The following is a 13,908-nucleotide window of genomic DNA, read 5'->3' as shown; positions in this document are numbered from 1 at the left end:
GTACAGGGACAATGATGGCATGCTTGGACTTGTAGTTCCTTGGCTGATATATATGTGTGGGGGTGGGGGGTACAGTTCTAGTGGATGTTTATATAATATGGGGGGGGGCGAAAAAAAATGTTCTGCCCCGGGTGCCCATAACTCTGGTTACGCCACTGATTTGAGGTTGAATAAAGACATAAGTCCATCAAGTCCAACCTGTTGTGTGTGTGTGTGTGTGTGTAGGTCCATGAGTACCTGTACCCTTGTGCATTTTGGTCTCTCAGGAAGTCGTCCAAAAGCCTCTTGAATGATTCCAGATTAATTGCGGAAATTACCGCTTGAGGCAGCGAGTTCCAGACCCTAACCGCGCGAACTGAGAAGAACCCCCTCCGCCCCTTGTGTTCGAATTTTTTTTTCTACCAGTTTTAGGTGGTGTCCTCTAGTCTTTGTTACGGAATTAATCTCGAAGAGTTTGTTGCTAATGTCGCTATGACTATAGAACATCTTGTACATGAAAATCATGTCCCCCCTTAATCTTCTTACTTCCAACGTAAACATGTTTAAATTTAGTAGCCGTGTCTCATAGCTCTGGTCCTCCATTCCCTTTATGAGTTTGTCACCAATAAAAACTCCTTTGGACTCTTTTTTATTTGGGGACGCCTCTGTTTTTTTGTTCTAACCAGTACTCCTCCCCTGAGGCATAGACCTGGAAGAAGGACGCATATCAGGAGTTCTGACTTTCTAAGCTGCATGCTTGTTCCCGGTCAGTGACTCAAAGTGTATTGAAGCCAGAGACAGCTGGGAAGCATTTTCAGATTTTCAGGAGGTCGGCAATGACACCCTTATATTTCCATCATTACAGGTTTCCTTTAGAAAAGTATTAAACTCTCAACCTTTTTTCAATAATCAACCCAGGTCAGACAAATGGACATCACCCAGAAAGGTATTTCTTAGCATTTTGCCACAGCTCTTACAATCATCATGTTCCCAAACAGCTCCAACTCTCTCAGCTCGACTTCCCTGAACTTCTTGTCCAGTACCAGATCACAAGGGACAGAAGAGTCAGTTTCCCCGCAGCCGTCTATATACCAGCTTGGAGACGGGAAGGGGGAGGAGGGGAGTGGGTGTCATGCTGTCCCTGTATATTTGTGCAGACACACACACAAGGGTGGCTCCATAGGACCCTGCATGGGAAAGGAGTCGCCCTGAAACAGGATATCAGAGTCAGTGTTCAGGGGACCAGCTGACTCTGCAGGAATCTAACATTTTTAAACATTAAGGAGCACCATCCATTCTTAGTGATGTAATCAGCTTTTGAAATCGCTTAAAAACCTTTTGACTTTAATAGGACTTTAATCTGTGTGTCGCAATCACTCCATCCGTATCTCACACATCTTATCTCCTTCTCTCTCCCCTTACCTGATCACCCCCTCTCTACATAGACAGAGCAGATTCCACATATAAAGTCATCTTTTGGGTTGCGGTAGCATGCATTTTACTGCTGATCGGAACCATCGTTGGACTCTTCTATTGGAAAAAGTAAGTACACCCCTGTTATTCTTTTATATTTATTACACGGTTTGCCCTGGGCTCTGTTGCACAGGTCATATCCTGGTCCCCATTATATCCCTTGCCTGCAATACTAACCTTCGACCCAGAGCTGCCCCTGCAGTAATGCTTCTTCACCATTAGATGTCCTCAGTCTTCTTGGTTGAAGGACGGTTTCTCTGAGCCCAGGTTGTCCTGTACTGCTGCATGGAGTGCCGTTCAGTGCCAGTGAGAGGACACTCCCCATATTCCCTTTCTCCCCCTCACCCCACCCACCCCATCCCCCTGAACTGTAAAAGTGTTTTTTTACACTTCCCCTCTCTATCCATAAGTAGAAAACAAAGTTTTGCCTTTGGATATACATTAAGGGTGCTGAAGTGGCCTCTCAAGAGATGAATGTTGTTACTCTTTGGGAAGCCATTTCAGCAATTCCCAGCTTGATGGACCATAAAGTGAACCATGCGGATGAAACTGTTCATTTAATGATCTTTCAGGCTGAAGTTTAATCTGCTTATATTTTACTTTTTCTCACTCCTCCTTTCTCCCATCAATGACATTTTCATACCATACCTTATTTTACACCAAGTGATGTCATCACTGGGCCTCTGGTTTTCTCTAGGCAGATCATAGCTGGTGGGAGGGGCTGGCAGGATGCTGCATATAGCCTCCTGAAAAAAAAATCACAGCTCACTCAGGAGCCCTCAGCCCTGGCGCAAGCAGTGGGCTGGAACTTGGGAGGAGTTATGCAAATATCAAAATGCTTTGATGGGTGGATGTCAATCTGGAGAAGTGGGTGTTCCTAGACAGGGTGCATTTGCATGCAGACCAGTCTAGGTAACACCCACGTGTGATGCTGAGCCTCTGTGATTGAAAGAACTGGAATCCAAAGAAGGAAAGGGGCGGGGCCAGGGTTGGGCAGATTGGGGAGGAAAGTGCTAGATAATGCTGGATATCCTCCAGCCAGGAAATGACTCGCTGCAGCTTAAAATTCACATTATGAGAAGCTCCCCGTGTGCAGTGAAATCAGAGGAAGCATTTCAGTCCAGGAGAGGAGCCGGAACAATTGTGCAAGCCTGAAGGGAAGGCCGGAGTTTGCCTCTTTTTTCTGACGCAGTCTACAGTCTCTGCTGCTTCCGTCTCTTCTCACCTTTCTTTATTATTTTACAGAGAGAAGGAAATGTTGATTCTGAAAACAGACAACGAGTCCATAGAAATGGACGACAAGGAAACCAAGCAGGTAATCATTTTTGAAATGTTGGCTGACTTCCTGATGGATGAAGAAGTGAAGAAAAAAGTCAAAGACATGCAAGTGAGTTAGGGTTGAGTCGTGAATCAGTGAGAACCAAGATCACGCTCATTCGCACAGCAAAGTCTTTTTGTTGCTCGTAATCTCTCACATGGAGCTGTTGAACAACCTGCATTTTTTATGGATGGAATCTGAAATCTCTCTGTAAAATGGTTCTCACTGATTCACGATTCAACCCTAACTCACTTGCATGACTTCGAGCAGACCGCCCCAGGCTCCTAAGCAGTGCCTCTCTCCCCTGTGCAATGTTTTCCGGCGTCCTAGCAGAGCCTGGTGGTTTCTTGTTCATAATGTTTCTGGTTGTTCTGAAATGTTCAACCCACCTGAGGACCGTGTTGCGCCTGGGAATGGCCCCGCGTCGACCAACATTGAATTTTCGACGAAATGTGTTGCTGTGATATCTATACATTACATTGTATGGGTGTACTTTAAAACAAAGTGCTTTTATTTTTTTGCCCCCTTCCTCTGAAGTAAACTAACCCCCCCTCCACAGATGCATACTAACCTCGATCTGATGGCCACAGTTCTGCTGTTTGTTTACATCCGGCGGTACAATTCTTCACTGTCCTGCCCGTGCCGGCGCATTAATGCCCCATAGACTTCTATAGATATGAGATGGCCCCGTAGAAGTCTATGGGGCTGTAATGTGCAGGCACAGCCAAGAAAGTGCAGACTCAATATGAATTCAAATTTGAACCCAAACCAATCCTGAGATTCTCTGAACCTGGAAGTGCCATGGGTCTACCTGCCAGGGCATTCCCCATCCTGAAGCTGCACATAAACAAAGAGGTGGGATGCTTGTGTTGATTTTTTGACCTTATGTGGCCATATGGCCATATTAGGTCAATGGCATTGACTATATATAGTCATGTGGCCATATAAGGTCAATGACACCAGAGCATCCCACCCCTTTACTTACATGCAGGTGGGGAATTCCCTGGCTGTAGCTGATTGAGTGGCAGGTGGGGAATTCCCTGGCTGTAGCTAATTGAGTGGCAGTGGAAGGAGCTTCCTTCCATGTTCAGAGGAGCTCAGGTTCGGAGCAGGTTCAGTTTGAACCTGAGCTCATCACTAGTGAATTTAAGTGTGCATCTGTGGAGGGGGAGGGTGGGTTAGGTTGGGTCACTTATCCTTTAGGTTTGAGGGTCGGGGTAAGGGTTTGTTGAGTAGGAAGGGATTGTTCTTTACCTATTAAACTGGAATTTCACTTTGTTTCCTAGAACTGAAACGTCCACTGTGAATGTTCAGTTGGAGATATTCGGTTAGCTGTCTGTGGCTTGACATCATTGTGATCAGAATTTTTCTAAAGAATGAAATACTTTCCAATCAATCTGGACGCAGAGACTGTACAACGATATGGAGATTGGACATGACACAGACAGTCCTCATGGGACATAGAAGCAACAGTCACTCACAGGCTGTAGGAAACATGGCCAATCATGAGGAGTCGTCCAGTCCATGTTTTTACCTTTCACCTAGAATCCAACATGGTGTCGTTAGCAGATTGCAATGCAGGCTGGGTTCACACATGGAAGCAGCGTACAGCTAATGGACAATTTCACCACTAGGATAAAGGAAGCAACTTTAATAAAGAGCTCGGTTTCCAGTGACCTAAAACAAAACTCCAACCAAAAAAATGAACTAATAGCCAATTCAAAGGTAAAATAAAAAACCTGCTTTTGCTGCAATAAATACCTTCAAGAGCGGCCCCGCTCCCCAGAACTTAATTTCCACCACAAGATGTTTTCAGTCTTCCATGATGAATGATGGCCAGGAATATTCAACCAACTTCCTCTGAGCCCTTGCTCTTGTGAAAATTTGTAAAATTTAGGGGTGCATTGATATACAATTTGCAGAGCCATTCGTCCTGCAGAACTGCATGTACATTCGTTGGTAGATGGTGGAGACTTAAACCCCCTGACTGTTTCTTCTGTGTCTTAGTAAGTCTTTTGGGGAGATCCCCCCCTGACAGTTTCTTCTTTCTTTTGGGGATTTATTGGTGAGATCACAGGTCTGCACCCCTGGTATGAGGGGCTACCGTCATTTCTGCTGGATTTTTACTTATATTATGGGTGTTGTGTAACGGTATCAGCCAAATGATCAGACCAGGGGTGATGTGCAATTTGTACTTTACTAAACAACGAAAATCAACATAAATTGCACAGGGGAAATCAAATGAACAGGGGAGTGCAATACAGAGCAGTAATATCAACAATAATGGAAACAGGCTTGGGAGAACATATGAAAACAATTCTGCAGCAGTTCTGCAAATGACCACTAGATGGCAGCAGAGTGTTCTGAGTTCAGTTCAGCTTAATGAGAGGAAAGGGAGATACAGAATCTCACGTGTCCAGAAATAAGAATCGTTAGTTCAACAAACTGTTAGCCGAGTGGATCTGCTGGCACAGACGTCACACTGGCACTGCTGCTGCTGGCTTCGGTCAGGAGGTTCTGGTGGCTGTAGATAGGGCCACCCCACTGCATGGGCAGCTTCTCTAAATGGACTGTAACAGAGTCCTCTCCAGTGATTGAGGCCTAGACAGATGCTGTGTGCTCTTGTGCTCACTGCTGGTGGCCCGCACACCAAACTTAACAAGGGAGGACCCAGCACCTGGTGACACCTTACTTGCCAAGTCACTGCTGTCCCATCAGGCGTGGTCTCTCTGAGCACAGGAAGCTGGGAGGAGCTGGCATTTTTATACCCTGGGCATGTCCAGGAGCTCAGGGGATGCTGGGAGCCCAGAGGATTGTGGGGAGTTGAGTTAAAGGCACCTGCACCTGAATCTGGTTAAAGAGGCACTCCGCTACATGGGTAATTTAACAGGAGGAGCTAGAACACACAAAGACCGGCAGGAACACCCACAACTCCCAGGTGGATAGGAGCAGAATCACAAACTATGGCTTGCAGATCTTCCTATTGGAGTATCTAAGACATATAGGAAGGCCAAGGGCCAACCAGGCTTGACAGACTTCAAATGAAAAATTGTCAAATATTGCCAGCCAGGGTAAAAAATGCAGCAATTGAATTTACAGCGTGTGCAGACTTGTGTTTTGTCCAGTGACCTAAAGCACTGAAGCCATTGTGTAAAACAATGTTTCCTAAATATCAAATAAATATCCATATTTTCTTTTGGTTCAAATCTGTGTCATGAACTCTCCAAGACCTCCCGGGGAAACTACAACAGGAATGTGTGAATGTCTTATGTCCATGACCACCAGGTAGCATATGTCAAAGGCTCTTCTCTATCTGACATGTTGTATATCTATGGTGGACATTATAACAAGGACACCCTTATTGTCCCACCTTAAGACAAGTAGTCTTAATTGAATTCCACAACAATTGGACCGGCGTGACAAGCCTACAATCTTTTCCAGGGGGAGTCAGCAAAGGCAGTCCAGATATTTTATCACAGGTGTTTTTTAAGTACTTCAAGCACATTGTTTATAATCTGCACATTTCATTGTATATACTATATGAACTATTCTTTTCCAGCGTACTTTCAAATTTTAAATAAAGCTCAATGATTATTTGTGAGCACTGTGGTTTTGTCATCACTTCCCGCAAACAAAAAATCTACATGTGTAGTCACTAGAGTCTATAAACGCACAATGTGTGGCACCCTAAGTATCACCCCGATTTACTCCATACAGTACATGAAGCTACACTCCTGAGGGTACTAGACCTTCGACTAATAGGTGAGTGCTTGAAGTAATAACAATCAATGGTGCCGTGCCAAAACCCCTCACAAGGTCTCTTTCTCAAGGCAACCTACAATGGTCACTTTAAGTCGCCCTCAGAAAGGGACCCTGCAAGACCCTGAAATGTTGTTATATACATTGCCAAGCCAAAAAAAGTCACCACCTGGATTTAGCTGAGCAAATAGGTAAGAGGCTTCCATTGGATAAGTGATATGGTCTGGGGTTGCTTCAGTTGGCCAGGTCTAGATTCAGCAACGTTATGTCCCCGAAAATAAGATTATCTGCCTCCCTGAATATACAGAATGACCAGGTTTTTCAATCAATGGATTTTTTCTTCCCTGGTGGCACATTGGGCATATTCCAAAATGTCAATGCCAGGATTCATCGGGCTCAGATTGTGAAAGAGAGGTTCAGGGAGCATGAGACATCATTGTCACACATGGATTGGAGAGTCCAGACCTTAAGCCCATTGAGAATCTTTGGAATGTGCTGGAGAAGACTTTACAAAGTGGTCCAACTCTCCCATCATCACTACAAGATCTTGGTGATAAATTCATGCAACTCTGGATGGAAATAAATGTTGTGACATTGCATAAGCTTATGGAAATTATGCTAAGGTGAATGTGTGCCGTAATCAAAGCTAAAGGTGGTCCAATGAAACATTAGAGTGTGTGACTTTATTTTGGCCAGGCAGTGTATATTCTTCACAACAAATCTGTAAGATGCAATTACATGTCTGGAGTGCTGGTGACTTTGTATCCCTTAATCTAAGTAATCTAAGTAACACCCTAATGACATTGACCTAATTTGGCCATGTGGCCATATAAAGTCAATGATATCACCAGCATCTCGTTCTTTTACGTGCAGCTAAGGGGTGGGGAATGCCCCAGCCACAGTTGAGTAGGCCACTGAAAGCTTCTATCCGGGTTCAGGCGAACTCAAGATCAGACCGACCCCGAGTTTATCCATACTGATCACTGCTTTCCCTCATGATTTCAATAAGGTGTTCATATCCAAACTATCCAGTTTGCAGCCTTTGCCAAGCTCAAGTCATGGATCACTCCATCTCAACAAACATATTTACTCCATGATGAAGGGCTTCCAGGTACATTTCCAAGTGATAATGTAGCTCTTAGAATGTTGATAACTAGTTGTTCCTGGAGAGACATCATTTCGCAAATTGGCACTGATGAATTATCGAAGAACCACCATGACCCAAGGAAGACTAAGTGCCCTGTGCCTACTGGATGTAGAGAGCAGGGTTCTAAAGATGATAGAGTCTGAGGAGTTCATTAAAGATTATTCAGATGCCAAGTGTGGAAGGAAAGACTTTTGATGGATATTGAAGTGTGATGCATATAGGTGTAAGATGGTGAAACATACTGAACTTAGCTGAGATAAACTGAAAACTTTTACAGTGACAGGTTCAGAGTTTCATTTTGCTGTGTAAATTGTTGAGTCGGCCATTGTGATCTATGGAAACTAAAGTGTACATAGTCATGTGTCTTACCTAAAAACCTACTTGGAGTTTTCCTGCCGCGTATTTACATATATACATGCATTTCCTTTAGATGTAAAACTCATTTAACCTTTCTATGTCTGTATAATACATTGCCCGTTCTAATGGCCTCATTTATAAAGTTCTAATGGACTTTGATGTGTAAATCTCCTGTTTTACTCCTGTACATGAGGGGCCCACCAAACCTAGGCCCCCATGGTCCAGCCCTGCATACTATCTGACTAATTTAAAATTGTAAACTGTCACAATCACGGGCCTCCTAACTCTCCTGTATTAAATTGTATTGTTATCGTCCTGTCTTCCTTTATTTTTGTAAAGCACTGCGCACTATACAAATCCTGAATAATAATAATAATAATAATTCAAATTAAAAAAATAAAATAATAATATAGTAATACTACTACTACTAATAATAATATAATAATACTACTACTACTAATAATAATAATAATACTAATAGTAATAATGAAAAGTATTATTATTATTTATGCAGAAACTTTATAATTTGTTATTAACAGATGGCGCTATTCTTCTATCTGAAGCTGGATATTTGCTATGCAATGTCCTGTTCAGATACTAAAGTAAGAACTTGATAATTCAATACTGTTCTCTACACTACATTTATACTTATATAAAGTGTTTCTCATCACTTATTGATAAGTCTCTGGGTACAGTTTAGTGTGTGTGTTTTGTAAACTCAGCTTTTGTGTTTCCCCCATGTTCTGCAGTTATAAAGACAAGCACAAGAGGCCAGGAAAGGATCAGACATTTGGTGCTTTTGGTTTATTATTCTTTTACACAATGAATGGGTGCAGTAGCTAGAATCACCACAAGAGGGCAGTAAAACACAAGCAATCATTCCAGGATTGGCATTAATATGCCTAAAACATTGGTGGACATTTCTAAATTCTGTTGCCCAGCAAGGCAATGCATAGGAGGAGCAATGAGACATGTATTGCATGGTTACTGCTTGAGTCATAAATTCCTCCTTTGGCTGCTCTTAAGTAGCACCACCACTGAAGGAAACCTGACCCTAACCGCTTCCCAATTAGGAGTCTGCAGACCTTGCACACTGCGACTTTACATAGGTGCAGGCACGGATGCACGGCCCCGGACGCAGTCTGCATCCAGCAGTACCTGTACTAAGATGAATTGGAAACATAAAATATGCCTATCACTAATTATCCGTATAATACATTGTATCCAGTGTGATGTCACATTATAAGTATAATACGATGTATCCTGTGTGATGTCACATTATAAGTATAATACGATGTATCCTGCGTGATGTCATATTATAAGTATAATACGATGTATCCTGCGTGATGTCACATTATAAGTATAATACGATGTATCCTGCGTGATGTCACATTATAAGTATAATACGATGTATCCTGTGTGATGTCACATTATAAGTATAATACGATGGATCCTGCGTGATGTCACATTCAAAGTATAATACGATGTATCCTGCGTGATGTCACATTATAAGTATAATACGATGTATCCTGCGTGATGTCATATTATAAGTATAATACGATGTATCCTGCGTGATGTCACATTATAAGTATAATACGATGTATCCTGCGTGATGTCACATTATAAGTATAATACGATGTATCCTGCGTGATGTCATATTATAAGTATAATACAAGTTTTGGATTTGTGGTGACCATAGATTTGCAGGGACTTAGGACTCATCTGGACTGAGGATTCCTCTGGTCTCAAGACTGTGGACACTGAACTCAGAACACAGGCACTGGACTCAGTCATCTGGACTGGAAATTAGACACAGGACTCTGGACTCAGTACTCAAAATCCTGGATACTGTCATCAGCAGTCCAGATTCCTTTGTCTTGAGTCCAGAGTCCACTGTCCTGACTCCAGAGTAGGGATGAGCCGAACACCCCCGTGTTCGGTTCTAATTCGAACATGGAAAAAGTTCTAATTCGAACTTAGAACTCAATGTAAGTTTATGGGGGTAGAACTCAGAAAATTAAATGTCCCCATTTTGAAGCCTTATATGCAATTTATTGGCCATAAAAAGTGTTGGGCTATACTCGTCATATAAGACTACCCTACTTGCGAGGCAACACTATTTTAAAACATCATGGATGGATGTGCGGTAAAACTGTATGTACGGTAGCTTCAGCTACATACACTATACCGCGCTGAGCCAATCACGGCAAGCGATGTATTCTATTAATGAATACAAAGCTTGCTTGGATTGGCAGAGGTTGTGTACATCGCTATGTAGCCGAAGCTACCGTACATACAGTTATCTCTATCTGCTATTACTCTCTCTCTCTTTATCCCCTACAACACACTACATAGGGCCGCGGTGTCAGCAGCCTTATATAGTGTGCTGCAGGGACATGATTGGGCAGAGTCATTATGACTTTTCCCAATCATGGCTCTAAATGTGTACTGAGCCCTGATTGGCACAGTCTTGCACCTGACCTGAGGTCAGGTGCAAGACTGTAGCCAATTACAGTTTCGGAGGGTGCAGTGCATTGTGGGATGTTCCGCGGTCCAACAGACCATGAACATCCCGCAATGTTCGGCGTTCAGCGAACTCTAGAACAGGCTATGTTCGAGTCGAACCTATATTCGATTCGAACATGCAGTCCATCACTACTCCAGAGTCGAGAGTCCTGAATCTAATGCCATAAGTCCCAAATCCATTGTCCAGAGTCCCGAGTCCATTGTCCTGAATGCAGTGTCTTTAGTCCAAAGTTATGTGTCCTTAGTCCAGAGTCTTGAATCTAGTGTCTTAAATCCTGAGACCAGAGTCCTTTTTCCTGAGATCTGTGTCCTGAGTCTAGACTCCAGAGTCCTGTGTCCTGAGTCTGTTGTCTTGTGTGCAGTGTCTTGAGTCCAGAGTCATGTGTCCTTAGGCCAGAGTTTTGACTCGAATGTCCCAATTGTCTTGTCCAGTGTCCTGAGGTTGTCCAGAGTCCCGAGTCCATTGTCCTGAGTCTAGAGTCATGTGTCCTTAGTCCAGAATCTTAAGTTTAGTGTCCTACATCATAAACTGTTCGCATGGCTCTTTGCTGTGCAAATGAGATGCCCATTCCTATATGTCCACTCGATGGAACCGAGGAGCGTAGGGATCTCACATGCACAAAAAAAAAAAAAACTGCTGTATTAATGCTAGTGACAGATTGCACCATGTAGGTTGTTTCTGACTTTGTCCAGAGTTTCAGTTTAACCTCATCAAGACCAAGGCCAAGAACAACCAAGAACATTGGCCAAGAAAACATCCTAAAATGGTTCTTCTGCAGCCGCAGGGTTAGGTCTATATGAATAATGTTGTTTTTTATTTCCTATTAATAATTTGTTTATTTTGCACATTTGATACGGCGTGCCCACAGATCTCTCCACAAGACCTGAGTTTCTATACAGCCCCAGGTATTCCCACAGCTGTAATTTGTGGCCATTGGACAATTTTTGGGCCTTGACAGTAGAGGACACCTTCATATTATTAATTTAAGCGTACAGAAGAGGAACTCCCCATCTTATCTCTGTCCCTGTACTCTCATTCATGGCCCTGGTTGTCATAGCAATGGAAAAATGTCACCAGCACACCATAAGTTGAAAAAGCAATATGTTTTATTGCCAATAGCTGTATCTCATTGGCAAGCGCTTTCTGGGCCTCGCAGGGTCCCCTTCATCAGGCTTAGAGTTGTCATAGCAACCGCATACAGGAAGGAGTCACTGACCTGCCATCATAACCTATAAGGGACAGAAATCCTCCCTTATATAATCATATGAAAATGATTTCTTCATTCCAAATCAATGTATGTGTGACCGTTCTTCTATTGCATATGAATTTTGTTTTATTAATATTTTGAACTAAAATGGAAAAAGAGAGGAATGAAAATGTGCAATACTATCTTCAAGCAGCCAGTTTTGAGGGTCATCTTGCTGTGAAAGGGCTGCAGGGTGAAGGAGGGTTCTGTGACAGGGGTACTGGGTGAAAGAGGATGCTGTGACAGGGGGGTTGGGTAAAGGAGGGTGCTATGATAGGGGTACTGGGTGAGGGAGGGTGCTGTGACAGGGGTGCTGGGTGAATGTACAGTGGACTTTTCCCACTGACCACCAATGTAAGGAGCATTCTTCCCACTGACCACTAATGTGAGCTGTATCTCATTGGCAAGCCACCCTGATGAGGGACATTCCTCCCACTGACCACCAATGTGAGGGACATTCTTCCCACTGACCACTAGTGTAATTGGGCCATTCTCCCAATGGCCACCAGTTTACGTTGGACCTTATTTAACTGATTAACACTCTATGTGGGCCCTTCTCCACTGACCACCAAAGATAAGACTATGAAAATGGATGTTGTTAGTACAATAAATATCTGATTGCGCATCATTTTTAGAATCTGCAGTTAGGCTTTAAGGTAAAACTGCCTAAAATCCCGATCCTGGCACTATGCTAGCCCTGAATGTTAAAGATGAGTCTAGTGGAATATTTACCATACTAACCAGTAGGGTGATAATTACATTGACATGAAGATGGCCACTGAATGGATGATCTACAACCTGTGAATTATAACACCATGTAGGAGATACTGTATAGTAAAGAAGTAAATATATGAAGGTCATACTGAAGATGACTCCCAGGTAAAAGGTCTAATAATAACTCGGGATCTGTTCTTCCAGGCACAGCACAGTTTACTTATGACGGTGTTTTCTTCCTGCAGTTAGGTCCGTCTCTGCACAATGCCATCCAGCTTTAGCTTCAATATGTGGTTTTTTTTTTAAACTTTTGCTTTCAATTGCGTCCTCAGTGGAGCTGTAAGTAAACATTATATGATGGAGCGCGGTGTATCCTGTCTCTACAGATTGCACCATTTGCTGGGAATGTTATGACAGGCTTGATCAGTGTATTTCTTAAGTATTAATATTGCTGGTTATATAAGCAGGCATCTAGCCTCCATGTGAACTCGGCTCTACCCCCGGGGATCTGCAGGCGCATCTCGACAATGGATTTCTGCTGGACCTACATCCCTCTAAGCCCCGAGGAACTGCAGGTCCCAGCTCACAAATCCAGCCAGTGACTGCAAGGGCATTCTGTAGACCCTATCCAGTGCAAGAGTGAATTTTCAACATTTTTTGAGAAGAGGGGCTCAAAGTTGAATAGCTCTCGCTGCACTACTCTGTCTCAATACTCTATACTAGCATGTCTCAAGTAGCATCTCTTAGGGTCATGTGCAGGGGAAGCAGGCAGAGCAGCATGGCCACTCTGCTGCACAATGTTTGCAATGTGTCTGCCACCCCCTTTCTGGGCTGAACATCCCAGGTTGCTAAGAGCCGGGTGGGTAGATGTGTAAGGGCCATACATACCTCCCTACCCAGCTCTTAGCAAGCTACGATACTCTGACCGACGTCTTGCCCAGCTCCTGGCAACCAGTGATGTCACTGGGTTGAAAGCCGGACAGATAGGGTTGCCACCTGTCCAGAATTGACCTGGACAGTCCGGGTTTTGAATGCTGTGTCTGGGTTCCATGGCAGCAGAAACCCGGACACATGATGTCAGGCAGACAGAGGCAACCAAATTTAAGATAGGGGCTACTGGCCCCCCACTGAAAATAGCCTCAACTGTTATACTTACATATGAATGGGTGGCGCTATTATCAAATGAATAAGCCATAACTCATTCTCCCCCCAAAAAATTTCAGTGCGTCGCTAGAGTGTTCGGGTTTCGCTTGAAGAAAAGGTGGCAACCCTACGGACAGAGCTGGACGGGGAGATGATGCAGAGCCCCCCCTCCCAGTAACGTGCACCAGATTATATACTGCCCCCTCCCTGCTGATTCAGGAGGTGAAAAGCTAGGGACGCCCCTG

General features: G+C 43.6%; 1 protein-coding gene across 1 annotated transcript in view; it reads left to right on the top strand.

Moving 5' to 3' along the window:
• The window catches only part of SIGLEC1 (sialic acid binding Ig like lectin 1), a 98,820-nt gene extending 85,698 nt beyond the window's left edge, over positions 1 to 13,122 (top strand). The window contains exons 19-21 of the mRNA XM_018563159.1: positions 1,429 to 1,521; positions 2,698 to 2,767; positions 12,988 to 13,122. Of these exons, the coding sequence (XP_018418661.1) occupies positions 1,429 to 1,521; positions 2,698 to 2,767; positions 12,988 to 13,122 (298 nt within the window). The remainder of the gene's footprint in view (positions 1 to 1,428; positions 1,522 to 2,697; positions 2,768 to 12,987) is intronic.
• Positions 13,123 to 13,908: the final 786 nt, after the last annotated feature.

This window comes from Nanorana parkeri, unplaced genomic scaffold (genome assembly GCF_000935625.1).
Source record: "Nanorana parkeri isolate BGI_ZX_2015 unplaced genomic scaffold, ASM93562v1 scaffold637, whole genome shotgun sequence".
Lineage (NCBI taxonomy): Eukaryota > Metazoa > Chordata > Amphibia > Anura > Dicroglossidae > Nanorana > Nanorana parkeri.
The sequence above is the reverse complement of the archived record's forward strand: the minus strand, read 5'-3'. Positions and strand labels throughout refer to the sequence as shown.